Source organism: Asterias rubens, chromosome 7 (genome assembly GCF_902459465.1).
Source record: "Asterias rubens chromosome 7, eAstRub1.3, whole genome shotgun sequence".
Taxonomy (NCBI): Eukaryota; Metazoa; Echinodermata; class Asteroidea; order Forcipulatida; family Asteriidae; genus Asterias; species Asterias rubens.
In genome coordinates, this window is record NC_047068.1 from 163,685 (window position 1) to 189,416 (window position 25,732).

Consider the following 25,732-nt stretch of genomic DNA (forward strand, 5'->3'; position numbering starts at 1 on the left):
TTGATTATAAACTTTTCAAATGAATTTCAGCAGATCACTTGTTGTAAGTTTCGTTCAAGCTGGTCCTGGATTACTGCTGCTTTCCTTTTAATGGTTTTTATTTGTTGGTCATCACCCTTGTGTTTTTCGATGGTTGTAAAATAAATTGTGTCTCTGTGTAGTTTGCATTGTTAGGCCTAGCTTTTTATATACTTTTTACAATTTTTATTGATTTTACAAATATATCTCTAAGTGTTTTTTGTTGTAAGAATGCATGCTGAAAAACAAATTTTCATGTTTTATGGATGCTTACAATGTTTGAATTGATGTTGATTTGTTTCAGATATCAATGAGTGTTTCAGTCGGCCATGTCAGAATGGAGGAGTGTGTATAGATGAGGTTAATTCCTACCAGTGCGTCTGCCCTCTAGGATTTATGGGAGTCAACTGCCAGACAAGTATGTCATGAGTTTTATTTTCTCATGGATGTGATTTCTCCGTTTTTAACCTGAAATCCGTGGTTTTTTTTTAAACCCCAGCCAAAATATGTGTATATCAGTATAGACCACAAGGGAAACTGACTGGGTAAATTTTGAAATGGTTTTTGGGGTTAAACAAAGAATTGAAACAAAAAGTCGCATCCCTTTAAGGTGATCCCCTAGCTGCCGCTTCCCAGGTTGTATCGTAATTTGGGTGTGATCCCTGGCTAAACGGCAGTTAACGGTTGTATGGCCTCTGACTGGCACCCCCGAACAAAGATATTGACAAAATAGGGACACCGCCAATATAGGGCTAGATAGCTCAGTTGGTAGAGCGCCGGCACGTTAATCCGGAGGTCGTTGGTTTGAATCCCACTCTAGTCAATTCTTTGTTCAACCCCAAAAATCATCTATATAAGAAGCCACTAATATTATTATTATTTTGATTGTGTTTGCCAGATACCAATGAGTGTTCCAGTGGGCCCTGTGCCAACGGTGCTACATGCTTCGATGAGATTAATGGTTACCGGTGTGCATGTGTAGCAGGATGGACCAGTGCCAACTGTGATCTTGGTAAGTCCTAAAGCCGCTATAATTAAGGCCCAACGAAAAGTTGCAAATGTGCATTGATATGTTAAGCCTGGTTCATACATGTACATCCTGCGATTGCGAATGCAATTGTATTTTGACGTCACAAAGCTGTTTTTTCGCCCCAGCAAATGTTTCCCAGGAGTATTAGCACAAGTTAACTTTGGCCAACTTTTTGTTGCGAATTTGTGGCGTCAAAATTTGTTTCTACATTTGTGTACTTCGCATTCGCAGGATATATGAACCAGGCTTAACATTGGCTGTAAATTATTGTCTACACAAACATGTCAGCGCTCTGTGTATAAAAGAACAAATGAACTGTGAGTAATGAATCATATTTTTCAGTGTCACAAGTTTTTTTAAGTTTGCCGGGGTAACCGTGGGGTTAAAAAAAGTTCTGGGGCCTCCCCAGGGCTGTACTCACCGGGGATAAGAGGTACAATGTGCTTTTCTCCAGAAGACGATCAGAGCATATGATCAAAACTTCGGTGTTTCCGCAATTCTTTCTATATCGTATTTCCATCAAGCAAAGTTTCAAATCCTACAGATACAGTGGGTTCATACGATTCACTTCCCCGGGTTGACCCACCCCGGGTTGACCCGGGCGGTACTCACTCGGGTGAGCCCCTGACAAGAGCTATTCGAACGACCACTCACCCTCTCGTGGTGGCGTCATGCACCTTGGGCCAGCCCCCAAGTGACCCACTCCACAAGCAGGGCACTTGGGGCTGGCCCAAAGAGCCCCTGGAATGACATCAAAGCTATTTGAATGTACCGGGGTCGACCTGTCGACCCAGGGATGCTAATCGAACTCACCCAGTGTGAGAAGGCAATATGTTAATTTTTTTTCATTTTTTTCTTTTCTTGTTCCTGTAGACATCAACGAGTGTGCCAGCAATCCTTGCCGTAACGGTGCAACGTGTAACAACCTGGTCAATGCCTACTCTTGTTTCTGCCGTCCTGGATACACCGGAAACAACTGTGAAATTGGTGAGTTTGTGAAAATAAGTTTTCAGAGAAGGTCGTGTCTTGTTTTTTCGTTTAATCTCTGGATCAAGGTGAACATTAAATAAAGTCAAATCGGTAATTTAGTGACTTTAAGCCACTTGATGGTATCCTCATCGAGACCTCTGAGTCCCTGCTCGCCCTTTGTTGTTCTGAAGTCACGGCAGTCATGAATGATGTGGCTGATGGGCTGTGGCCTGCCACACGGACACACATTTGAGTTGGTAAGCTCCAATGCTACGGAGGAACAAGGCATCAAGGCCCCTGCAGCCAGTTCTAAGGCGATTGAGTTGGACCATGGAGTTGGACCCAGGCCGTGTGTGTGCTTCATTGGGAAAAAATAATTCAAGCAAAAGAACGACAAAATGATTCAGACACAAAGGAGGCTGTTTATAAGTCAGGGACTGGACGTTGCTAATAATACCCCCCATCACACCGACTTTGCTCTCACTGTGTTCTGGAGAATGTAGTGTTGTTGTATAGGACGATCTGAATGTGCGCGGCGAGGAGGGAGCGAGCAGGGATCACGATAGTTGAGTGATATAGTATTCCTGGTTTGATTAGCAGCATATTGTGCCACAGCACCTTGTAAACTATTACATGATGCTATGGAAAAGGAGTAGGTCTCATAATTCAAAACGTAGTCCTAAATACCATGCAGGAAAACCCTGTGTGCTAAAGCGCCTTGTGTGTCACTGAGTGACGGGTATAAGCGCCGTGTAAGAAACCCCTATTATTATTTATATTATGTGAGTTTAATACAGTTTGCCGTCTGTCTCTCTCTCTCTCTTCTCTATTAAGATATTGATGAATGTTCAAGCAGTCCATGTTTGAATGGCGGACGTTGTCGTGATAGCATTAATGCCTACAGCTGCTCCTGCCCCGATGGCTACACCGGTACCAACTGTGCAACTGGTAAGGACCAGGATGTATTTACTCATATAAATAACTGCAAGGGTAGATGTTGATATTTTGTATGAAAAAGCCTTTCGAGCGCTAGGGTTGGCCATTATACAATCGTTGCACGCTGTGACGGGGTCCATGGCGTTTTGTACACTCGAGGGGGAAAATGGAACCCAAGGCGAAGCCGAGGGTGCCATTTTCCCTCGAGGGTGTACAAAACCCATGGACCCCAGTCACAGCGTGCAACAATTGTTTTGTTATACCTTTGCTAAGCAAATTTGTGTACTTAGCAGCTCTATGAAATTGGGCCCTAGTCTGTCTCCACTAGCTTTACTATAAAATGGCCATTTGGTAATCCCTCTTAAAACTTATGGTTAGAAGCCTTCAGCAGCTTTCGATCTATATAAAGCATTTTGAGAAACATTTAAAAAAGGACAAATTGTTTTTATGCGCGGAAATTTGAATCTGAGAAGCGTCAAATTGTCTTTACTTCTTTTGGATTATTCTTCATTCAGGCACCTGTTTTGGTTTTTTTGCGATATCTCAAAAACACAACAAACTTTTTGAGATGAAATTTCAACATGTTAGTTTTCTTTTATACACCTACTCTTAGATAGGATTAAAACAACCGAACGGTTCCAAAAACCAAATGTATGCTTCGCCTTGAAAAAAAATTACATTATGACATAATCAAGTGCCCTCTAGAATGTATTAATTTGCAGAACTGATTCCTTAAAATTATTTTCATATTTTCTGCAGAAATAAATGAATGTGCCAGCAACCCGTGTCAAAACAGTGCCACATGTAGGAATGGCATCAACTTCTACTCATGTAACTGTCTGCCAGGCTACGATGGAGTCAACTGTGAAAATGGTAAGAGGTTATTATTGTTGGTGTTTTTTGGTTTTTTTGGTTTTTTCATTTATTCATTCAAACTTATATTTGTTTCCATACTTCATGAAAACAGAGTACAATTTTTTTTTTTTTTTTTAGGAATAACCAATAAACAAAGCTATGTTTGTTTGTTTTTCTTTTTTTATGTTTTCAAGAGCCAAATACTTAAAGAAATGGGGATTATACCATTATAATAACGCCCCAGATCGCAGAGTAGGACTTTTAAAACCAAAGATGAATGTTTATAATTGGGCTTCATGCTCGCAAGGTTTCTATCCCGCATGCTCTCGCATGCTTTGCGCTCAGAGTTCAGGTTTTTTTTTTCAACAGCCTATCCCTGGTAGTTAAACATGCTAAAGAGGCAGTTTAGTAGTGACTCTAGCTACGGCTGTAACACCGAGGCTTCGGAACTCCCTCCCGGAAACTGTGAAACTGTGAAACTCTCCAAATCACTCAACAAGAACAGTTTAAAAACTCATCTTCATAGAGAAGCTTTTTGTGTGAAGTTTATTTTCTTAATTTGTTTTGCTACTTTCATTGCTTAATAGTTGTTCTTTTGTAGAGAAGCGCCATGAGCGTCGCTTGCGGCGGATACCGGCGCTTTAAAAGTGTCCATTATTATTATTATTATTAACAACAAAGTGTTGAAGTTATAGAGACTCATCTACACATTTTCCTTTTATCCTTCAGATATCAATGAGTGTTCAAGTCGTCCATGCCGCAACGGAGCTCAGTGCACGGACCTTGTCAATGGGTTCACCTGTACATGCGCTGCTGGATGGACTGGAACCACCTGCACAGACAGTAAGAAAAAGCTAACTATGTATAAACCATAGAGCTATAAATATTGACTAGAGCGCTAACACCCCGTTATACACGCCCTAAGGTTTTGAAGCCGTGTGGGCGCATCCATGTTTATGTACAAACCAATACAAACGCTTGAAATTTTGTACGGCAGTTGTACGGCTATTTGCATGTGCCATTTGCTATTTTTTTATGTGCCATCGAAGCAAAAATGCAGTAAATGTGAACGCACAATCTGCTGATCAGTGCACAAACTGCGAGCGGCATGTCCGTCATGATTAAAAGGCGCATTTCCTTTTATAGTACGGCAATCAAGTCGAAGTTACGGTTTTCGTAGTGCGGATGTACGCGAGTGGACAGTTGCGTACGTAAGCGCACACGCCGAATGTAAAATAATCGCGGCAATCTACTGTCCGAGCTGGTCAAATGTTGCTAAATTTTGAAAACATGCTAAAATTAAGCGCAGGACCAACCCAAGTTTAGTGTGGGTTGGACTGAATTTAGGGGGCTGGTTGGACTGGAACCACCTGCACAGAGAGTAAGAAAAGCTAACCTCTAAGAACAAACTCTACCTGGCAAGTACGTAGATACACACACGGTGTTACCGCAAACCCAATAAATATGTAAACCTCCTCCCATGTAAAGTAATTGGGGCAATGCAAACTAAGATTCTACCAGTAAAGAGTTCAGGCTTAAAGGAACGCGTTGCCTTGGATCGGTCAAGTTGGTCTTTGAAGAGCGTTCTGTAACCGTTTGTTATAAAATGCATATGGGTAGAAAGATGTAAAAGTAGAATACAATGATCCACACAAACATGCCTCGAAATTGCACGGTTTTCCTTTTAAGTCGTCGCCTAACACGATCGGCCATTTATGGGAGTCAAATTTTTGACTCCCATAAATGGCCGACCGTACTAGTTCGCAAAGTAAAAAGAAATCCACGCAATTTTGAGTGACACTTGTGTGGATCATTATATTCTACTTTTAGAACATCTTTCTAACCATATGCATTACATAACAAACTGTTTCAAACGCTTTTTATAGACCAACTCGACTGGTCCAAGGCAACGTGTTCCTTCAATGAAACTGGGCGCTGGTCTGGCCGAGAATAAAACGCCTTTTAAACGACGAGAGCACATAGTGAGGTTTGTAGATACTTTGCGATGTTATAACGATCTGTTGGGATGTTTTTTTAGATATCAATGAGTGCGGCAGCAACCCTTGTCAGAACAGCGGTAACTGCCTGGACCAGATCAATCGCTACATCTGCACCTGTAGAGAAGGCTTCTCAGGAATCAACTGCGAAATCAGTAAGTCTATCTTATTAAACAATTTATGTGATGTCACTCTGTTGATGAAAGTGTAGATTAATTTTACGAATGTACACTTAACTGTAGATTCGTCAATGCTAAATTGTATGGACATTTCTTGTCTGAGGGCAAACATCTCTTTTTGAATTTGAAATGTTGGCATCTCTGAGTGTGATATAACTTTTATAGCCATAACCTGCTTAAACTGAAATATGAAGTATTTTAAACAAACAGACTTGCGCACACGTAAAACTAAACATGGTTGGGACCAACTTGGTCCCGGATGTTCAAATATGCGCAAGTCCTGCACGGTATAAAGGCTGCATCTAATCTTCCACCTGTTTTTTTTCCTTGTTAGATATTGATGAATGTGAGAACAGACCGTGTGTGTTTGGACAATGTACTGATCTAATCAATGGATTCAGCTGCCAGTGTACACCAGGATATACCGGAACCGTCTGCGACACAAGTAAGTTACGGCCAATTCAGACAGGTGCTCCAGTGTCGCGCTGAACCTAGTTATGAATTAAGTACATGAAAAGTTGGATGTCTGAAACAGTTAGGAGCGACTGGATGCGCTAGAAGTTGAAAGGTCAACTTTTGCAGTCATTCGGAACGACTCTGGAGCGCCTTGGCATCAGACGTCGATCTTTTCATGAGATGGACCTAATGTAAATGTTATGTTAAGCTCGCCTGTATAAAACCAAAATTTTATTGGCTCGACCCAGAGTTCAGACTTGGAACTTGTCATGAGCCGCATCTAATGTTAATGTTATGTTAAAGATTGCCTGTCTGAAACCAAAGTTTAATTGGCTCGACCCAGAGTCGCTCTTAATCTGTTTGGTTTGGTGAGACTCTGGAGCGCCTGTCTGGACCAGGTGTTACTCTCACATAGGTTTGAACTGCCTCGAGCTGCTGAGTAATCTTGGAGATTTTAAAACCATTTAGAGAACTTGTGACTGTGACACAAGTAATTTACTCTAAAAGATTTTAAAATTAAAGATTAAAAATATTTGTTGATGATTTGTTGAATTTTAGATATCCAGGAATGTTTCAGTTCACCTTGTGAGAATGAAGGGCGATGTATCGATGGAGTCAACAGCTACTCATGCCAGTGCCGAGCCGGATTTACCGGAGAGAGATGTGAAACTGGTGAGTAGCATTTACTCATTTTGAGTCGTCGCCCTCTCCCAAGTACTGAAGATCGAGTATGTAGGGTGTCATGGACGAGTGGTTATCAAAAGCATCAAATTCAAGTTCTGGGGATTAAGTCATCGAGAGTGGGTTCGAATCCCTGTCGGAACCTTTTGTGTCCTTGAGCAAGATACTTTACTGTCATTGCTTCCCAGGGGTATAAATGGGTACCTGCGAGGGTAGAGGTTGATATTGTGTTAAAAAGGTTTTAGACACAACACAACAGCAGCCCAGGGTTGTATACTCCCCAGGGAGCTGAGAAAGATTAAAGGGATGTTATTTACCCAATGACCTGCAGTCGAGTTCACCAAACTCCTCCTTCCTAAGGATTCATCTTAGGACTTAGGACGAGTTAAACAGATGAAGACGTTAATATGCATTGAATCCATCCTAAGTTAAGATGAGTTTCTCGTCCTATTAAACTCAAGATACATGTAGGATTAAATCTAGCGTTTCATGAAATCGGCTGCAGAGCACATTGAGACGGTTATTGTGGAATGCGCTATATAAGAATTTGTTAATGATATTATTATTTTCCTTGTCTTCTGTCATCTCCAACAGACATCAATGAATGTGCTAGCTCCCCTTGTCGCAACGGAGGCCAATGTGCTGACCTTGTCAACCAATTCCAATGTACCTGCCTGGCCGGATTCTACGGAATCTTCTGTGAAACCAGTAAGTTTCGAAAACTCAAGCATGATAATTGTCTCGCTATACTTTTTTTTCTAAGGGTCCGATTTACCTCTTATCTGGCAATTTTTTGGTGGTCTAGTGGTAAGATATCTATATAGCCTCTGGGGTGTTGTGGCCGAGCGGATAAGAGCACCGAATTCAAGCTCTATTTTCTGTCCAGAGTGTGGGTTTAAATCCCGCTCATGACACTTGTGTCTCTGAGCAAGACACTTAACTATAATTGCTTCTCTCCACCCAGCGGTAAATGGGTACCTGTGAGGGCAGAGATGGTTCTTATGATTGATTTAGCCGAGTAGCGTGCATTTGTTGCACAAGGCATTATACTCCCTAGGGAGCTGAGAGGGTTTAAGGAATGATCGAAGGCCCAGTGACCAGGGGTAATAATGTTAAAGCGCCATGAGCGTCACTGCGTGACGGACCTGAGCGCGATATAAGAAGCCATTATTATGAGTTTGAGATCGATTGTCCATCTGGGTCACAACAACAAAAATATGGAAACACCCAATTACACATTTTGCATGACATTGATTAAGAATATTATTGTTCATAAACCACTCACTGAGCAATAAACTCCAACCAGGTAGCTACTTTTATTTCACATCAAATATGACATTGCAGAAAAAAAAATTCAAGAGATGTTTTCTACTATCTGTGATCTCAAACTAGTTCCTTAAACTTAACTGCCGCGTAGTTTTCTGTTTTTTTTTTATAAAGGCAGTGGACACTATTGGTAATTACTCAAAATAATTATTAGCATAAACTCTTACTTGGTGACGAGTAATGGGAAGAGGTTGGTAGTAAACATTGTGAGAAACGGCTCCCTCTGAAGTGACATAGTTTTCGAGAAAGAAGTAATTTTCCACGAATTTGATTTCGAGACCTCAGATTTAGAACTTGAGGTCTTGAAGTCAACCATCAACTTCGTGTGACAAGGGTGTTTTTTCTTTCATTATTATCTCACAAGTTCGACAACCAATTGAGCTCAAATTTTCACAGGTTTGTTATTTTATGCATATGTTGAGATACACCAAGTGAGAAGACTGGTCTTTGACAATTACCAATAGTGTCCAGTGTCTTTTAATAAACACTTAGTCTGTTGTTTGTCTTTAACATTATTTTGAACTCCACTTCTCTCTTCTTATAGATAACAATGAGTGTCGTAGCAACCCGTGTAGGAATGGAGCGACATGTAACGACGCTGTTAATGGATACACATGTACCTGTGCTGCAGGTTTCACTGGCACCAACTGTGAAGCTGGTAAGTGCAGAATGGCTACAACTATGCTTGGAATTTCTTCTGGGTGTCTTGTGAAATCTTAAGAACTTGTGCTTCTTAAGAAATTGTGCTTTTGTTTGTTAATTTTTATAACCTTAGTACTTTGTATGCTTTTATAGGGGGTACATGTACAGTGTAAAGCCCGGTTCATACTTCATGCGAATGCGAATGCGAAGCGAATGTTGACGTCACAAATTCGCAACGAATAATTCGCAAGAACTCTGCTCTACTCACTTGCGAATATCGCTGCCAAAGGATGGTCGTGACGTCAAATTCACGTCAAATTCGCTTCGCATTCGCAGGAAGTATGAACCGGGCTTTAGTCACAAAAGAAGTTGGCCAGGACTGGTGATTAAAAAAAAAAAATGAAGGTTCAGTAAAACATATATTTAACAAGCACTCTCTCCTGCTTATTGGAAAAAAAAGAATGATAGAAATCGATCATTGCACCTGTACAGGAAAGCCAACAAGAAGGAACTTGTTTATTGAAGCAAGTGCCGTGACCACTTTTTGTGGATACCAGCACTATAGTAGACGTCATTATTATTAATAGTTATTATTAGTATGAAACATAAACTAGTGAAAAAGCTGACTGACCGGTGAAATTACAAGCTAACTGGTTCTGCTGGCCAGTCACTAAAAGAAATTAGGGCGAACCCTGGTCCTTGGCCAGGTCTCTCACGATAACATTAATAATAATAACAACTGCATTTATAAGGCACCTAACACCTCCAAAAGAGAGTCTCCAAGCGCTCAGATGAACAAAAACAAATTACATATACAATGAACTGAACAGAAATGGTTTGAGAAGAGTCTTGAAACTTGAGATAGTGGTAGCTTGTTTAATGTGTCGAGGGAGATTGTTCCATAAATGAGGTGCAGCAAACTGAAAACTACATTGACCATATATTTTGGGGGCAATGTTCGGGATAACAAGGGTGTCTTTATTAGTTTTGGTTTTTACCCATACACCGATGTGTGTTAGCACTGTATACTCAGTACTTTCCCGAGTCCTGTGAAAAAAATATCACAGGCATGTTACTCGGGTGGGATTCGAACCCACGACCCTTGCAATTCTAGAGCAGTGTCTTACCAACTAGACTACCGAGGTTGCCCGGCAGCTAGAGGCAGTTCGAATCCTATGTTTTGGCAGCGGGTACCGCAACGATATAATAGATGTTAAATTTGCATCGGGGATAACAAAGGGTGTCTTTGTTAGCAGAACGGAGGTTTCTAGTTGCAATGTATGGACTGAGTTGATTTAGATTTCTCTTCCGTGCTGTAATTCTGTATCTCTTTGTCTTTTCTTCATAGAAATTGATGAGTGTGCGTCTTCACCCTGTCTTAACTTTGGCAACTGCGTGGATCTGATCAACAGATACGCCTGTGATTGTGCCGCAGGATACGAGGGAACCAACTGTGAAACCAGTGAGTTGATTTAATGGACGAACCTTAATGTCCTTTGGTTGTCTGGCCCCACAAAATAGCCTGCATGCCCCTTCAATATAATTAAACTAGTTTAGGTTTTTATTTTGTTTTTTTAGAGTGACCATTGTGGGGTATTCTCTTCCGAATTTCAAGCTTAAAAAATCCAGAATGTTGTGATTCTGAATAGAATGAAGAAACAAATTTACTCCTCACTTCTTCATTATTTGCAATAAATAGTTAATAATGGGTTGATGTTTCAACTATAGCATTTCTCAAAGACTTAAATGCAGTGGACACTATTGGTAATTACTCAAAATATTTATTAGCATAAAACCGTTCTTGATTACAAGTAATGGGCAGAGGTTGATAGTAAAAAACATTGTGAGAAACAGCTCCCTCTGAAGTGATGTAGTTTTCGAGAAAGAAGTAATTTTCCTCAAATTTGATTTCAAGACCTCAGATTTAGAATTTGAGGTCTCGAAATCAAGCATCTGAAAGCACACAACGGTGTTTTTTCTTAAATTGTTATTTTGCACTTTCAACGACCAATTGAGCTAAAATTTTCACAGGTTTGTTATTTTATGCATATGTTGAGATACACCAAGTGAGAAGACTGGTCTTTGACAATTACCAATAGTGTCCAGTGTCTTTCTTTGCTATAGTGTTTGTTTGCATTCATTATTTGGTTGTTAAGCAGTTTGCAACAGCTAATTCAATTTTCTTCATAACCCGCAAACTCATAGTTTTTTTCTAACTTATTCAATTCAATTTACATTTATTATTTCCATACTGTTTAAACTTAACACAGCATTACAGAATGCATTTACAATGTAATAACAGACAAGAGTAGTTAAAAGGAATGAACAGTACTTTAAAGGGAAGGTACACGTTTGGTAATTACTCAAAACAAATATTAATTTAAAAACTGACTTGGTAACGAGCATTGGAGAGGTGTTGATAGTGTAAAACATTGTGGGAAACGACTCCCTCTGAAGTAATGTAGTTTTTGAGAAAGAGGTAATTTCTCACTCAAAAAATAAAAGAACTCTCTAGCTAGAAGTCTTTTATTCTTATCTGAAAGCACACAAATTCGTCCAACAAGGGTATTTTTTCTTTCATCGTTGTCTCGCAACTTGGATGACCAATTGAGCCCAAATTTTCACAGGCTTGTTATTTTATGCTTATGATGGGATACATGTACACCAAGTGAGAAGACTGGTCTTTGACAGTTACCAAACGTGTACCTTCCCTTTAAATGTTTGTTAATATTTGTATATATTGAGTTTGTGGTATTTGTTTTTTGAGCATGTTTTTTTAGCATTCTCTTGATAAACTGGTGGACTTTTCTTTTCTTTTTATCAGATATTGATGAGTGCAATAGCAACCCCTGCTTTAATAGCGGAGTGTGCCTCGATGCTGTCAATTTCTTCACCTGTAATTGCAGAGCTGGATACACCGGCAATCGTTGTCAAACAGGTAAATTATCCAGATATTTATATTACTATTGGGTGGCATGGTTGGCGTGTGCGTAAAGCGCTCGCCTCTCACCAAGGTGACCCCGGTTCGATTCCCGGCCGGGCCATATGTGAGTTGAGTTGTGCATTGGTTCTCTGCTTTGCCACGAGGGCTTTCCAGAACATCAGGTTTTCCTCCCTCGGGAAAAATCAAACACTTTCGATCTTGGCTGTGTTCCGTGGTCATAATAGGTTGATGTGGCTGGCAGCCAAAGGCGCCCTTGCATGCCTGCTTCTCGAACACGTTGTATCCGCGTCCTTCGCAATTCAGCTCTTAGCTGCGAGTAAGGATGATTAGCCCCCCAAATTATTATTATTATTATAAATCAAGTTTTTGTTCACTGATCCACAGTAAGCGGTTTCGGTTAAAGGACATTACAGATATGGATTTTGCTAACAAAACAGTTACTGGCAGTGTAAGCGCTTGATGAGATCGATTGGCCGTCTGGGTCACAAGAAAACAGCAAAAAAACTGATTACACATTTTGCATGACACTGATTCATAAAGTTGTTTGCTACCGGGCAATCTTGGTGGTCAAGTTGGTATGACACTGCTTTAGGACTGCAAGGGTCGTGGGTTCGAATCCCGCCCAGGTCATATGCCTGTGATTCTTTTCACTCATCTGTGTGTATGGGTCAAACTAAAATGAATAAAAGTTTCAATGTCACGGATTGGCATGTTTTCTTTCCTTTTTTTAGATATCAATGAGTGTGCCAGCCTCCCTTGCCAGAACGGAGGAGTGTGTACAGATCTTGTTAATTCCTACCGCTGTACCTGTCTGGACGGCTTTACTGGTACCAACTGTGAAACAAGTAAGTCATGTATAAGGTCTAGTCAATGTCACCTTAACCCTGTGTTACCCCACCCCTATCAGATGTTTACGAGTGCCATAATGACAATAATAACACTAATTTATACCGCGCTTAAAGCCATTGGACACTTTCGGTAAACAGGATTGTCCAAGGCCCACACTTCGTGTATCACAACTTATATATAAAATAACAAACCTGTGAAAATTTAGGCTCAATCGGTCATCGGAGTCGGGAGAAAATAACGGGAAAACCCACCCTTGTTTCTGCATGTTTCGCCATGTCATGACATGTGTTTAAAATAAATCCGTAATTCTCGATATCAAAAATTGATATTGTTTTAATGTTTTCTCAAAAAGTAAAGCATTTCAAGGAATAATATTTCAAGAGAAGTCTTTCACCATTACCTTCTGTAAACCCTGTAAGTTACATGTATCTGTGAACTTTTAATTTGTTTTCTGTTCCAAAAGTGTCCATTGGCTTGAATACTACATTTCTAAGCGCATGGTGCTGGTGTCCTGGTGAAGACTATAGTAAACCAGGGCAACAGCACCAAAATAAAGAACAATTTACATGTATAAACAAAATAAGCAAACAAAAGCAGAAATAAACATGAGAAATAAACACAATTAACAGAAAATAACAAGCTGCAGAAAGGGGTACTGCAACGTGCAGTCCATTTGGGATAACTTGGAGAAAAATCCCCCCAAATCATGTTTTTAATTGGTTTTGTTAATTACTATGTTTTAACATGTACACTGTGAAACCGCTGTAAACAGATTTCTGTACACAAGCCTGTACAAAAGTTTGTTTAAACTGGAGATTCCGAGGCCACGTTTTGATAAAGACTACATGTATATAATTCCTGTCTGAAAGGCAATGGACACTATTGGTAATTGTCAAAGACTAGCCTTCACAGTTGGTGTATTTAACATATAAATGCATAAAATAATAAACCTGTGAAAGTTTGAGCTCAATCGGTCATCGAACTTCCGAGATAATAATGAAAGAAAGAAACACCCTTGTCTCATGAAGTTGTGTGCGTTTAAATGGTTGATTTCGAGACCTCAAGTTCTAAATCTGAGGTCTCAAAATAAAATTTGTGGAAAATTACTTCTTTCTCGAAAACTATGGCACTTCAGAGGGGGCCATTTCACACAATGTTTTGCACCATCAACCTCTCCCCATTACTAGTCACCAAGAAAGGTTTTATGCTAATAATTATTTTGAGTAATTACCAATAGTGTCCACTGCCTTTAAAACACTTCTCATTTATCCTCTGATTCTTGTCTGTTCTATTTAGACACCAATGAGTGTAACAGTGGACCATGTGTGAACGGTGCCTGCCGGGATGAAGTGGGCGGCTATACATGTGACTGCTTCCTCGGATACACCGGAATCAACTGTGAAACTGGTGAGTTCTCAATTTATACATGTACTTCTCAGTTGTTTGTTTGTTTCTCGTCGTGGAAGTGTCGTGGCCTAGCAATTAAAGAGCACCGAATTCAAACTCTGGTGTTTCTGATCAGCAGAGTGTGGGTTCGAATCCCGAGCCGTGACATTGTAACAAGAAACTTAAACATTGCTTCGTCCTTCGGATGGGACATAAAGCTGTTGGTCCCATGTGTTGTGTAACGCATGTGAAAGAACCCTGTACACTTATCGAAAAGAGAAGGGGTTCGAGGGGAGCATCAATTGATGGCCCTCTAGACACATTCCTCTCGTTGCAGTCCACAATCCCGGCACAAGGTGAACACATAGGTGGTTTGTGGTCTGCCTCGGGAACAGTGACCTTGAGTAGGGGCCCATAGCACAAGCCTGCTCACTGCCAGCTCAGTATGTCTGAGACAGTGACCTGCTATAATATTAATAATAATAATATAGGTATTTATATAGCGCCTTTAGCACAGATCAAAGCGCTGAACAATAAATAAAACAAGAACAAGAAAGAAAGATAAACAAAACAGCAAAGGATTAATGACGAGGCTGACTGAAGAAATAGGTTTTGATTTTTGATTTTTTTTAAATGGCAGTAGAAGATGATTCCCTGATGAGTTTAGGTAACTTGTTCCATTCCTTGGCTCAGCCAGATAAAAAGACTTGGAGCCGGCAGATCGAGAAGGCCTGTGCCCACAGAGAAGGGATTTATCAGAGGAGGAACGCAGACCTTCTCTGCCAGGTGTATAAGAAGACATTAGATCAGAAAGATAATTTGGAGCAAGACCCTGGGAGCATTTATAGACATAAAGAAGCAGCAAATCTCAGCTTTCTTGTCCTAATCTTGGTGCTAACTCTCAGTAGTCCACCGTAGAGCTCCTGGTTTGTGACATGCCATTCCCAATGTATCTGTTTTATACATGTTAATATATATTTCTTTTCTTGACTGTTTTTCACCAGATATCAACGACTGCGCCATTAACCCATGCCGCTTTGGAGGTACCTGTACCGATATGCTAAATGGTTACTCCTGCCAGTGTGTCCCTGGATTCACCGGAGAGAATTGTGAAACCAGTAAGAACATCTTTCATTTTCAAACTTTATGGCCTTGCCTGGAAGTCAGTTCCTAGAAACCTCGGTGAAATACACGGCATCCCCCTCTTTCAGCAGCAACTGAAGACAAACCTGTTCACACTTGCATTCCCTATCACTTGAGAATTCCCTCTTTTCCATCTTGACCGGCGCCTTTGAATGTTTTTACACCAGATTAAAGGCACTGGACACCTTTGGTAGACCAGTCAACTCACTTTGTGCATCCCAACATATGCATAAAATAACAAACCTGTGAAAATGTGAACCCAATTGCAAGATAACAACACCCTAGTCACACGAAGGTGTGTGCTTTCTGATGCTTGATTTCGAGACCTCAAATTCTAAATCTGAGGTCTTGAAATCAAATTCGTGGATAACTACTTCTTTCTCAAAACCTACGTTACTTCAGAGGGAGCTGTTTCTCACAATAATTTTCTACTACCAACAGCTCTCCATTACTCACTACCGAAATCAAATTGTGGGAAAATTATTTCTTTCTCTTGGTATTACAATTGTCGTGCCAGCTCTCTACAAACTACATGTAAGCTATCTAGCCCTGACGTTGGCGATCTCCCTATTTTGTCAAAATCTTCATTTAGGGTGCCAGTAAGAAGCCATTCAACCTCAAGCAAATCAAAAATGAGAAGACAGCTTGAAAAAATACTATATTTTCCTTATTTGTTATAGTTCCCCAATTTGAATGTGTAAGCCTACTCACTGCTTTATATTTGCGAAGGTCATGGTTTCGAATCCCATTCAAGTAAAAATTCATGTGATTTTTTTTTCACATGAAAGTACTGAGTATACAAGTGCCTACACACTATGGGTGCGTTCGTTTAGCTGGTACGTTTGAATAGCTTTGACGGGGCTCACCCGGGGTCAGCCCCCAGTGCCCTGCTTGTGGAGTGGGTCACTTTGGGGTGACCTGAGGTGCATGCCGTCACCGCGAGAGGACGAGTGTGATCGTTCGTTTAGCTCATGACAGGGGCTTACCCGAGTGAGCACCGCGGGGTAGACCCGGGGAAGCTAAACGAACGCACCCATTAGTATAAGGGTGAAACCAAAGTTGATAGACCTATTTCTCTTTTCTTTCTTTTTTTCACAGATATTGATGAGTGTGCGAGTCAGCCTTGCCTGAATAGAGGACAGTGTATTGATGGTATCAATTTGTTTACCTGCATCTGTCCCCAAGGGTTTGAAGGACTCAACTGTGAAATCAGTAAGATCATTTTCAAATTCACAAATAATTTTCAATCAAATTTTCCAGAATGTTTTTTTCTCAGTTTTTGGTGTGGTTTTGTTTGTTTCAATTGATTCACAAATAATTTTCAGTCAAATTTTTCAGAATTTGGTTCAATTTTTGTGTGCGGTTTTATGGTTTCAAATGGTGTTCTTAAGACATTTTATCTGTGGGGACTTGGTAAATTAGCCAAAGTTTAAAATATATTGAGAATTTTGTGAAGTTGTTTTTTTTGTCCAAAATAAAAAAAAAATTCTGCCATGCCGATATGGTAAACATTTTGGATTTGGGGTCAAAAATTGCTAGGTGACTTTTTGGTTTCAAATGATGCAGAACGGAATATTATAGACATGTTATCAGTGCGGACTGGGTCAATTAGCCAAAGTTTGAGACATTTTAGTGTGAATTTCTTTGGTATTACCGTAAACTACATGTAGATTCTACGGCATGCAATGCCTCAAAAACTTACAAAAAATTTGTATTTCAATAGACGATGTGACCTCTGACGTCACTCCAAAACCAGCTAGAAAGTACACGCAATCTTACCATGACTACGCGTCTTTTTGACCGGCGAAACATGATGTGTACTAGTGTTTTGTCAACGGAGGGCGGTCTGGATGTAAACATAGGTCACATCGTCTATATCTCTATGATTTTATGATTAAAAGAGTTTCCTTTTGGTATGTTATTTTCTTTTGTTATCGTACAGATGTCAACGAGTGTCAGAGCAACCCATGTATAAACTCAGGAACATGCATCGATGGCACCAACGAATACACCTGCTCTTGTGTTGGAGGCTTCACTGGATCCGTATGTGAAATCAGTAAGTGTGTTCTAACAGGATTTATCTTCCAGTACGCACGTATCCTCCAATCAGGGCCCAATTTCATAAAGCACACAAATTTGCTTAGCATGAATCTTCTTCCTTAATAAAAACAGGATTACCAACCAAATTTCCACGTGATTTTCAGGATAGGCAAACAGCAGCTGAAAACCAGTAACAAGCGACATGGTACAAATTAAAATTTGGTTGGTAGTCTTGTTTTTATCAAGGAAGAAATTTCATGCTTATCAAAGTTTGTGCTTACAGGTTTTATGAAATTGGGCCCAGTGCTATAGTAAGCCATGAATTACATTCTAAACTTTGCGCATGTATGCTTATCGTCATGAAATAACGCTCTGAAATTTTAAACATTGCATGTGTGACTCTTGTCATGAAGTTGCTTATTGAAGTTGTTGTTTAAGTTTGTTTATTTATTTTTTTTTTTTTTACGAGGTTGACTTAATAAGGCTGGAAGATAAACTATAACACACACGCTCGTGGAATATGGAAAAATATAGCCTTGTTGGATATAGGATGCAGAAGCGCTATTCGACATCGTTGGATAAAGGATGCAGAAGCGCTAGTCGACATCGTTGGATAAAGGATGCAGAAGCGCTAGTCGACCATGTTGGGCATGGAATGCAGGCGCGCAATATTTTGTTGCCGTATTCCCAGCACATTACACATGATGGTGGAATCCGAACCCACGATCTTTGCAATTCTAGAGCAGTGTGATGTCGAAAAATATTGTCAACTGAAAATATTGTTTGATTTTGATTTCCTTTCCAGACATCAATGAGTGTGAGAGCTCTCCATGTCGCAACGGTGGCAACTGCCAAGATCAGATCAACGCCTACCAGTGTCAATGTGCCCCCGGCTGGGGCGGAACCAACTGCCACATCAGTGAGTAGATATACAGATTTATGTTTGTGTGTTAATGGTTTATTTTATTTTATTTGAAAAAAAAGAAAAAAAAAAAGGTTGACACGATTCAAATTGACAAAGTTTTTGCAAAGTTAAGAAAGTAGAAATTAACAATAAACAGGTTAAATCAACAACACACAAAAGCATAGTTTCAAACTCGCAGGTAAAACAAGTTTTAAAACATGATTTAAAAAATGGAAATAATATTATGTGTATAATGTTTTAAAGATACATGTAGTTATTGTCCACACCATGCAAAGCTTCAAATACCACTTAATTTCCTGGATTAGTTGAAAACATTTCAAAGATTTGGTACTTTTTGTAGGACACAAAACGAAAACGTCCACAGCTTCACATAAAACTTACACGGTTTATAGATTATGCTGATAAGAAAGCCTCCCTGAAATATTACCTGCTGAAGTGCTGTAGTTTTTTGAGAAATAATTAAAACAATCTCTCATAAATAATATTTGTCTCAGTGAGATGAAAATAACTCTAGCGAGTTCAATGGATGGACCAAACTCTCCTGAAAAAGCTTGCTCTATGATTTTCACTTGTTCAATCTCAAACTTCTACAGGTTTGTCAGCTAATGTATATATAGACTATGTGACCTGTGACATCACACGTTTACAAAAGAGCCACAGAGCACCTGCATGCACGATTTGTACACAGCTCTATGGAAGAAAACATAAAATCTTATATTTAACGGAGATTGCACTGTCTAATTCTTATCAACTTTTGCTATGGTGAAAGGGGGCACATCTCAAAAATTGTCCAGCTTTTACTTTCATAATTCTTGGATTTATGTGGAAATTATGACACAAAGTGTCAACTTTCACATAGGACCTGTGCAATACTCAAAGAATGTACAAGGTCACACTTATTGTAAACAAAGTTCACATGGTCTATATATAGACCGTGCTCACATTGCCAGCAACTGTTTTGTTAGCTATAACCAATTCTGTAATGTTTCTTTATGGTATGAAACTATAAAAAAAAAGGCATAATTAAAACTTCTACTTTGTTTGATTTATTTCACCCCTTTAGACATTGATGAATGTTTGAGTCAACCATGTCGCAACGACGGACGGTGCCTGGACCAAGTGAATGGCTACACATGTAGATGCGCTGCAGGCTTCACTGGAACAAACTGTGAAACTGGTAAGTTCTTTGTTCATATTATTATTTTTTTCTGAAGAAGGCGATCAGATTGTATATTTTCTCAGATATTTAATTAACCAAAATCTATTTCATTTTAACACCAGTTCATATTTATTTTGAAAAAGATTAAAGATGGTTTTTAAGATATTTGGCCCCAATCATTAAAAAATAGATTTTTATGAGTGAATGGTATTTCAAAGAGTATTACCCACTCTAACGAAAAAAAAGTTTAACTTTTACTTTTAATGGTCAGGAACCATGAACAAATTTAAAACATTTCTTATAAAACACATAAGAATTGGCCACGTGATTTTGAGCACTTTATTTCACTGCTACTAATAATTGGCGGACTTTTTCGAGCAATGGCTCACGTGAAAGCTTATAACTTTCTCAACCCCCATCAAAATACCTATTGAATTTTAAATCAAAATTTTGGAGTCAAATCGGGCAACAATCTGACATAGCATCTTTAATCGATTGCCTTATTCTACAACAGTAAAGTAACAAGAAAAATACTAAAATTTCAACACTTTGGCTTTCTAAAAAATTGTGATTAGTTATCCAGAAAAGACTATCGAAACCACAGCTTGTAGGGGTCACCCATTGTAATCGATAAAATAATCCTTTTTTTTTTTCAAGGAATAAATTACATGCCTTCATTCCATGTCATCAATTGTGATCCGTTACCGGTCGTTAAAATGCAACTTTAGAATGGTCAAAGTGTTGTCTTAATGTCTATAAATAAAATAACAATAATAACAATAACAACAATAGCGTCTTCTATAGAAGTTTTAATTTTCTTTGTAATAGCGCCCTGAGCACTTTGTGGATACGTGCGCTTTATAAAACTTCGTTATTATTATTATATAAGTTATCATTATTATTATAGTATATATATAGTATATATATACATGTATATAGTATATAGCGCGTCTGCGTCCCATATCCAGCTTGGCCTTCGGCCTCATTGGATATGGGACGCAGACATGCTATATTTTCCGTATTTCCATGAGCGTGCATGTGATACAGTATTTATCTTCAAGCAAACTTGGCGCGTGACCATAGAACACACCAGACGCATGGTAGTGATATTAGCAGTGCAATATAGGTTTTTATCACCACTCCATTCTGCGAATGTGATTGGAGGATTAGCGCGTACTTGAAGATAATTATTATTATAGCGCCTGTATCCACAAAAAGTGCACATAGACTAGCTACAATAAGAAAGTTCCCTCTTGATTGTCCTCCAGCGGTGCAAAGATCCAGAAAATTTTAAAATCCAATGTCTATGGAATGTTACTGGGTTTCTTTTTGAGAAAGATGAGTCTTCAGGGTTGTTGTGAAAGTGTCTATTGTCTGGATGGCTCTGATGAAATGAAATGTTTGTTATTATTTGTTTGTCTTCAGAAATGAAATGTTTGTTATTATTTGTTTGTCTTCAGAAATGAAATGTTTGTTATTATTTATTTGTCTTCAGATATCAACGAATGTGAGAGCCAGCCATGCAGGAACGGAGGCCAATGTGTAGACATGGTTAACGCCTATGAGTGCCAGTGCCCCACGAACTACGAAGGAATAAACTGTGAAATCTGTAAGTGTTTTATTATGATATCAATATAAACCACGAGGGAAACTGACTGGGTGAATTTTGAAATGATTTTTGGGGTTGAACAAAGAGTTGACTAGAGTGGGATTCGAACCAAAAACCTCCGGATTAACGTGCCGGCGCTCTACCAACTGAGCTATCTAGCCCTATATTGGCGGTGTCCCTATTTTGTCAATATCTTTGTTCGGGGTGCCAGTCAGAAGCCATACAACTGTTAAGTGCCGTGTAGCCAGTTTTATTATGATTGAGTCAAAAATAAATTGACCAAGGTTTATGATTTAAAAACATCAAAAGAACTATAGGATTTGAGGCATTGCATGGTGAGGTATCAATGTATATTTGGTTTGCGGTAACACCATGTGTGTATCTACTTGCCAGGTAGAGTTTGTTCTTAGAGAACTGTCTTGCATTTATTCTACTACCGCGGAGTAGATAATATGGGGTTCGGGAGACTTCTCAGTTCTGAAAACAAAAGAATTACACTCAAAATCCCAGTGAAGCACACACTAAACAAGCATTCTTTACTGATACAAGGAATACTATACTACATGTGTATCATATTAACACCATGCAAAGTTTCAAAACCTACTCATTTATAGAGTAGAGTGTCATGGCCGAGTGGTTAAGAGCATTGAATTCAAGTTCTGGTGCTGAGTCACCAGAGTGTGGGTTCGAATCCCGGTCGTGACACTTGTGTCCTTGAGCAAGATACTTTACTATAATTGCTTCTCTTCACCCAGGGGTATAAATGGGTACCTGCGAGGGTAGAGGTTGATATTGTGAATGAAAAGCCTTTGGAGCGATATAAACTGTTGCCCAGGTTGTATACTCCCAAGGGAGCTGAGAAACATTTAAAAAAAGGATGTTATTGGCCATTACCAGGGCACTAATGTAAAGCGCATTGATACGGTTATTGTGAAATGCGCTATAAAAGAATTGTTATTATTATTATTATTTAATTTTGTTGGTGTGATACCAGAAATAAACTGCATTACTTTTGATTGACACACTGTTTGTTACTCTCCCTGGTAGCTCTTGACGCATGCATGAGTGGACCTTGCCAGAACGGTGGACGCTGTGAGAACCGCGGTGCTGACTTCATCTGTTTCTGCTCGGCAGGATATACCGGAACCACTTGCCTATACGGTGAGTACTGATTATTGACGGACGTACTGATGTGGCCCTTTACGAAACCACGGCTTCTGCTCCTGAAATTCAGCTCAGGCTGGCCTGGCGCTCGCAGTTGTTTTGACAACTGCGCAGCCGAATCCAAAGCCGAAGCCGTGGATTCGTAAAGGGCCATTGAGAAGTACTGGCATAGACCCTTTCCCTTCAACCCACAAACTATTAGAACTACTGATTAAAGGCAGTGGACACTATTGGTAGTTACTCAAAATAATTATTACCATAGAACCTTACTTGGTAACGAGTAATTGGGAGCTGTTGATGGTATACAACATTGTGAGAAACGGCTCTCTCTGAAGTAGTGTAGACTTCAAGAAAGAAATAATTTTCCCACGAATTTGATTTCGAGACCTCAGATTTAGAATTTGAGGTCTCGAAATCAAGCATCTGAAAGCACACAACTTCTTGTGTCAAGGGTGTTTTTCCTTTCATTATTATCTCGCAACTTTGACGCACAATTGAGCTCAAGTTTTCACAGGTTTGTTATATTATGCATATGTTGAGATACACCGAGTGAAAAGACTGATCTTTGACAATAACCAATAGTGTCCGGGTCTTTTTAACATTAATTGTTATTATACACCCAAGCAGATCCTTGCCATTTGATTGGAGGATTGTCCGTCACGTGATAGCAAATAAAAGTGCCATTGCACGCTGAGTCACTCACCGTGCTTTTTCGTTCCATCCGAAAAGTACCATTGCACGCTGCAGCGTGCAATAGTACTTTTCGGATGGAACGAAAAAGCTGAGAAAACACATATCACTGCGTGCGCGTGTCTTTGGTAACGCAGCAGTGTTACTGCAAGGTAGTAAAATTACTTAACATTCGGCTTCTACAATTAAAAATTGTAGGCCTACGTTTTGTTTGTTTTGAAAGTTGTATATTTTAATCAAATTGACAAAGATCTACTTGGATGTTATATAAAACAAATAATGTTCCATTCAACTCGGCTCCGCCTCGTTGAATAGAACATTCCATCTTTCAACTCATGAACATATTCGCACCATTGCACTCATAAACATTCATTATGTGTATATTATTATAGGCTACCGGCCAATTTCAGCAAAAACTCATAATGAGACTTGTAATGCTCACACATAACCCTGCTGGGTGTTCAAAGCGCAGTGGAACCAAAAACAAAACGAAAGAAAACAGGCACTTCAAAATTAGTCCTTGAAAACCTGTGACACAAGATAAGTTTTGAGAGAAGATTTGAATTTTGTGGTCAAAGACAAGATCTAAGGTTAAAGGCGTACACGTTTGGTAATTATCAAAGACCATTGTTCTCACTTGGTGTAGAAGCATAAAATAACAAGCCTGTGAAAATTTGGGCTCAATTGGTCATCGAAGTTGCGAGAAAATGACGAAAGAATAAACACCCTTGTTGGACGAATTTGTGTGCTTTCAGTTAAAAATAAAAACATTTCTGGCCAGAAGTCTTTGATTATTTTAGTGAGAAATTACCTCTTTCTCAAAAACTACGTTACTTCAGAGGGAGTCGTTTCCCACAATGTTTTATACTATCATCAGCTCTCCAACGCTCGTTACCAAGTCAGTTTTTTTAAGTTAATATTTGTTTTGAGTAATTACCAAACGTGTACCTTCCCTTTAAGTGGTAGAGAGTTCTAGATGCATGGCGCAACCAAAGAAAAAGACTTGTCATTGTTTACATTTTTTGTATTGCTTTTACCTTGTAGAAATCAATGAGTGTTCCAGCCTGCCATGTCAGAATGGTGGTGTATGCATAGATGGTGTTGTTGGCTACACATGTAACTGCTTCGATGGCTACACTGGACTCAACTGCGAGACAGGTACTAATGAAAAATAATAATAACAATGTTAACATTTGTATAGCGCTTTCCACTGGCGCTGCAAAGAGCTTTAACATTGTCTGAAAAGATTTGTTTTTTAACTGAGGCTTGAATGAGCTGATCGAGGATGAGTCACGGATGTTTAGAGGGAGCTTGTTCCAGCAAGTTGGTGCAGCTACTGAGAATGCTCTTTCACCACCAACCCAGTGCACTGATCGTAAAGAGAAGGGGTTCGCCCCGGTGCTCCTGGTTTGATTGGCTGCATATTGCGCCACTGCACATTCGTAAAGAGAAGAGGTTCGCCCCGGTGTTCCTGGTTTGGTTGGCAGCATATTGCGCCTAGAAGAGGGTGACTAGAAGAGGGAAATACATGTAGGTCCTCCTTCTGGTCACTCACAGGCCCGAGGTGGAATAGACGTACAATAGTTACTGAGTTATGCCAGTCAATATGTGTTTTATAACACACCTCAGTCTTAAATGTGATAAGAACAGAAATCTGGAGAAGAAAGGAAGTTTTGTAGCTGCTGTTCACGGTTCAAGTCAAGAGAGGGCGCTGTAAACCAGGCACTATTTTCAAAGACAAGTCGCCCACTCGAGTACTATTCCCTGCAAAACACGCGCACGTGTTCACAGACTATTTTAGTTCATCCTACGTGACCTTGTTTCAGCCAACCAGAATACAGAACATGCAAGAGGTGTGTTAAAATACTATTTCTTATTACTAGTCTACAGGACCTTGTTGACACTCATAATACTAACGTAATAATGATTCTGGTTTTTCTTACTGTGTGTAGTGACCATCTGTGACCTCCAAGGTACCTGGTATAATGACATCGGTGACACCGTCACTCTGACTAGGACTGCATCTGGAATGCTGCTCGGTGAATTCAGATCCAAGGACGAAAGGGATCGTGGATATATGGGTAAGACCAGTATTCTCATTTGGTGTATCCAAACATTATACAATTGTTGCACGCTGTGACGGGGTCCATGGCGTTTTGTACACCCGAGGGGGAAAATGGCACCCGAGGCGAAGCCGAGGGGAGTCATTTTCCCTCGAGGGTGTACAAAACGCCATGGACCCCAGTCACAGCGTGCAACAATTGTTTTGTTATACCTTGGTAACATTATAATTCCTCTTCTCAAGTTCTGTTGTCATCCTCAAACATTATGAATATTACATACATGTAGTTTAAAACAAGTTTTCACTGTTCCCTCGAACCTGCGGTTGTTTCGTACTACATGTAAGCGCTGGAAATCGAATGGTGGGAACGATCAAGTTGGTGTACACCGGTTAACATCACTCATGTTACCTGCCGTGGCGGAAGCCATGGTACATGTGTATTTGTTGCACGGCACGTGATTGGTTCTCGACCAATCAAACTTCACAATTTGTTACCTACATGTACGTATAACAAATGCATTTAACATAACAAATCTGTGAGCAATTTGGGCTCAATTGGTCATCGATGTTGCAAGGAAAAAATTTATTTGCTAGTTTCCAAAGCCGCTTATCGGCCGTTAATACATCCCCACATGATCGGGTGATGACCAATAAGAGACTAGAAACTGTCCA

The 25,732-nt window shown here is 39.7% G+C and overlaps 1 protein-coding gene across 2 annotated transcripts in view; it reads left to right on the forward strand.

Annotated features, from left to right (window-relative positions):
* LOC117292309 (fibrillin-2-like) overlaps positions 1 to 25,732 on the forward strand; it is a 117,101-nt gene that overhangs the window by 89,877 nt on the left and 1,492 nt on the right. For both annotated transcript variants that reach the window (XM_033774330.1, XM_033774329.1), the window contains 24 exons: positions 323 to 436; positions 917 to 1,030; positions 1,922 to 2,035; positions 2,852 to 2,965; positions 3,713 to 3,826; positions 4,538 to 4,651; positions 5,847 to 5,960; positions 6,319 to 6,429; positions 6,999 to 7,112; positions 7,716 to 7,829; positions 8,992 to 9,105; positions 10,438 to 10,551; positions 11,914 to 12,027; positions 12,765 to 12,878; positions 14,179 to 14,289; positions 15,273 to 15,386; positions 16,510 to 16,623; positions 17,354 to 17,467; positions 18,257 to 18,370; positions 19,440 to 19,553; positions 21,031 to 21,144; positions 22,192 to 22,305; positions 24,043 to 24,156; positions 24,951 to 25,079. In XM_033774330.1, coding sequence (XP_033630221.1) covers positions 323 to 436; positions 917 to 1,030; positions 1,922 to 2,035; positions 2,852 to 2,965; positions 3,713 to 3,826; positions 4,538 to 4,651; positions 5,847 to 5,960; positions 6,319 to 6,429; positions 6,999 to 7,112; positions 7,716 to 7,829; positions 8,992 to 9,105; positions 10,438 to 10,551; positions 11,914 to 12,027; positions 12,765 to 12,878; positions 14,179 to 14,289; positions 15,273 to 15,386; positions 16,510 to 16,623; positions 17,354 to 17,467; positions 18,257 to 18,370; positions 19,440 to 19,553; positions 21,031 to 21,144; positions 22,192 to 22,305; positions 24,043 to 24,156; positions 24,951 to 25,079 — 2,745 coding nt within the window. The remainder of the gene's footprint in view (positions 1 to 322; positions 437 to 916; positions 1,031 to 1,921; positions 2,036 to 2,851; positions 2,966 to 3,712; positions 3,827 to 4,537; positions 4,652 to 5,846; positions 5,961 to 6,318; positions 6,430 to 6,998; positions 7,113 to 7,715; positions 7,830 to 8,991; positions 9,106 to 10,437; positions 10,552 to 11,913; positions 12,028 to 12,764; positions 12,879 to 14,178; positions 14,290 to 15,272; positions 15,387 to 16,509; positions 16,624 to 17,353; positions 17,468 to 18,256; positions 18,371 to 19,439; positions 19,554 to 21,030; positions 21,145 to 22,191; positions 22,306 to 24,042; positions 24,157 to 24,950; positions 25,080 to 25,732) is intronic.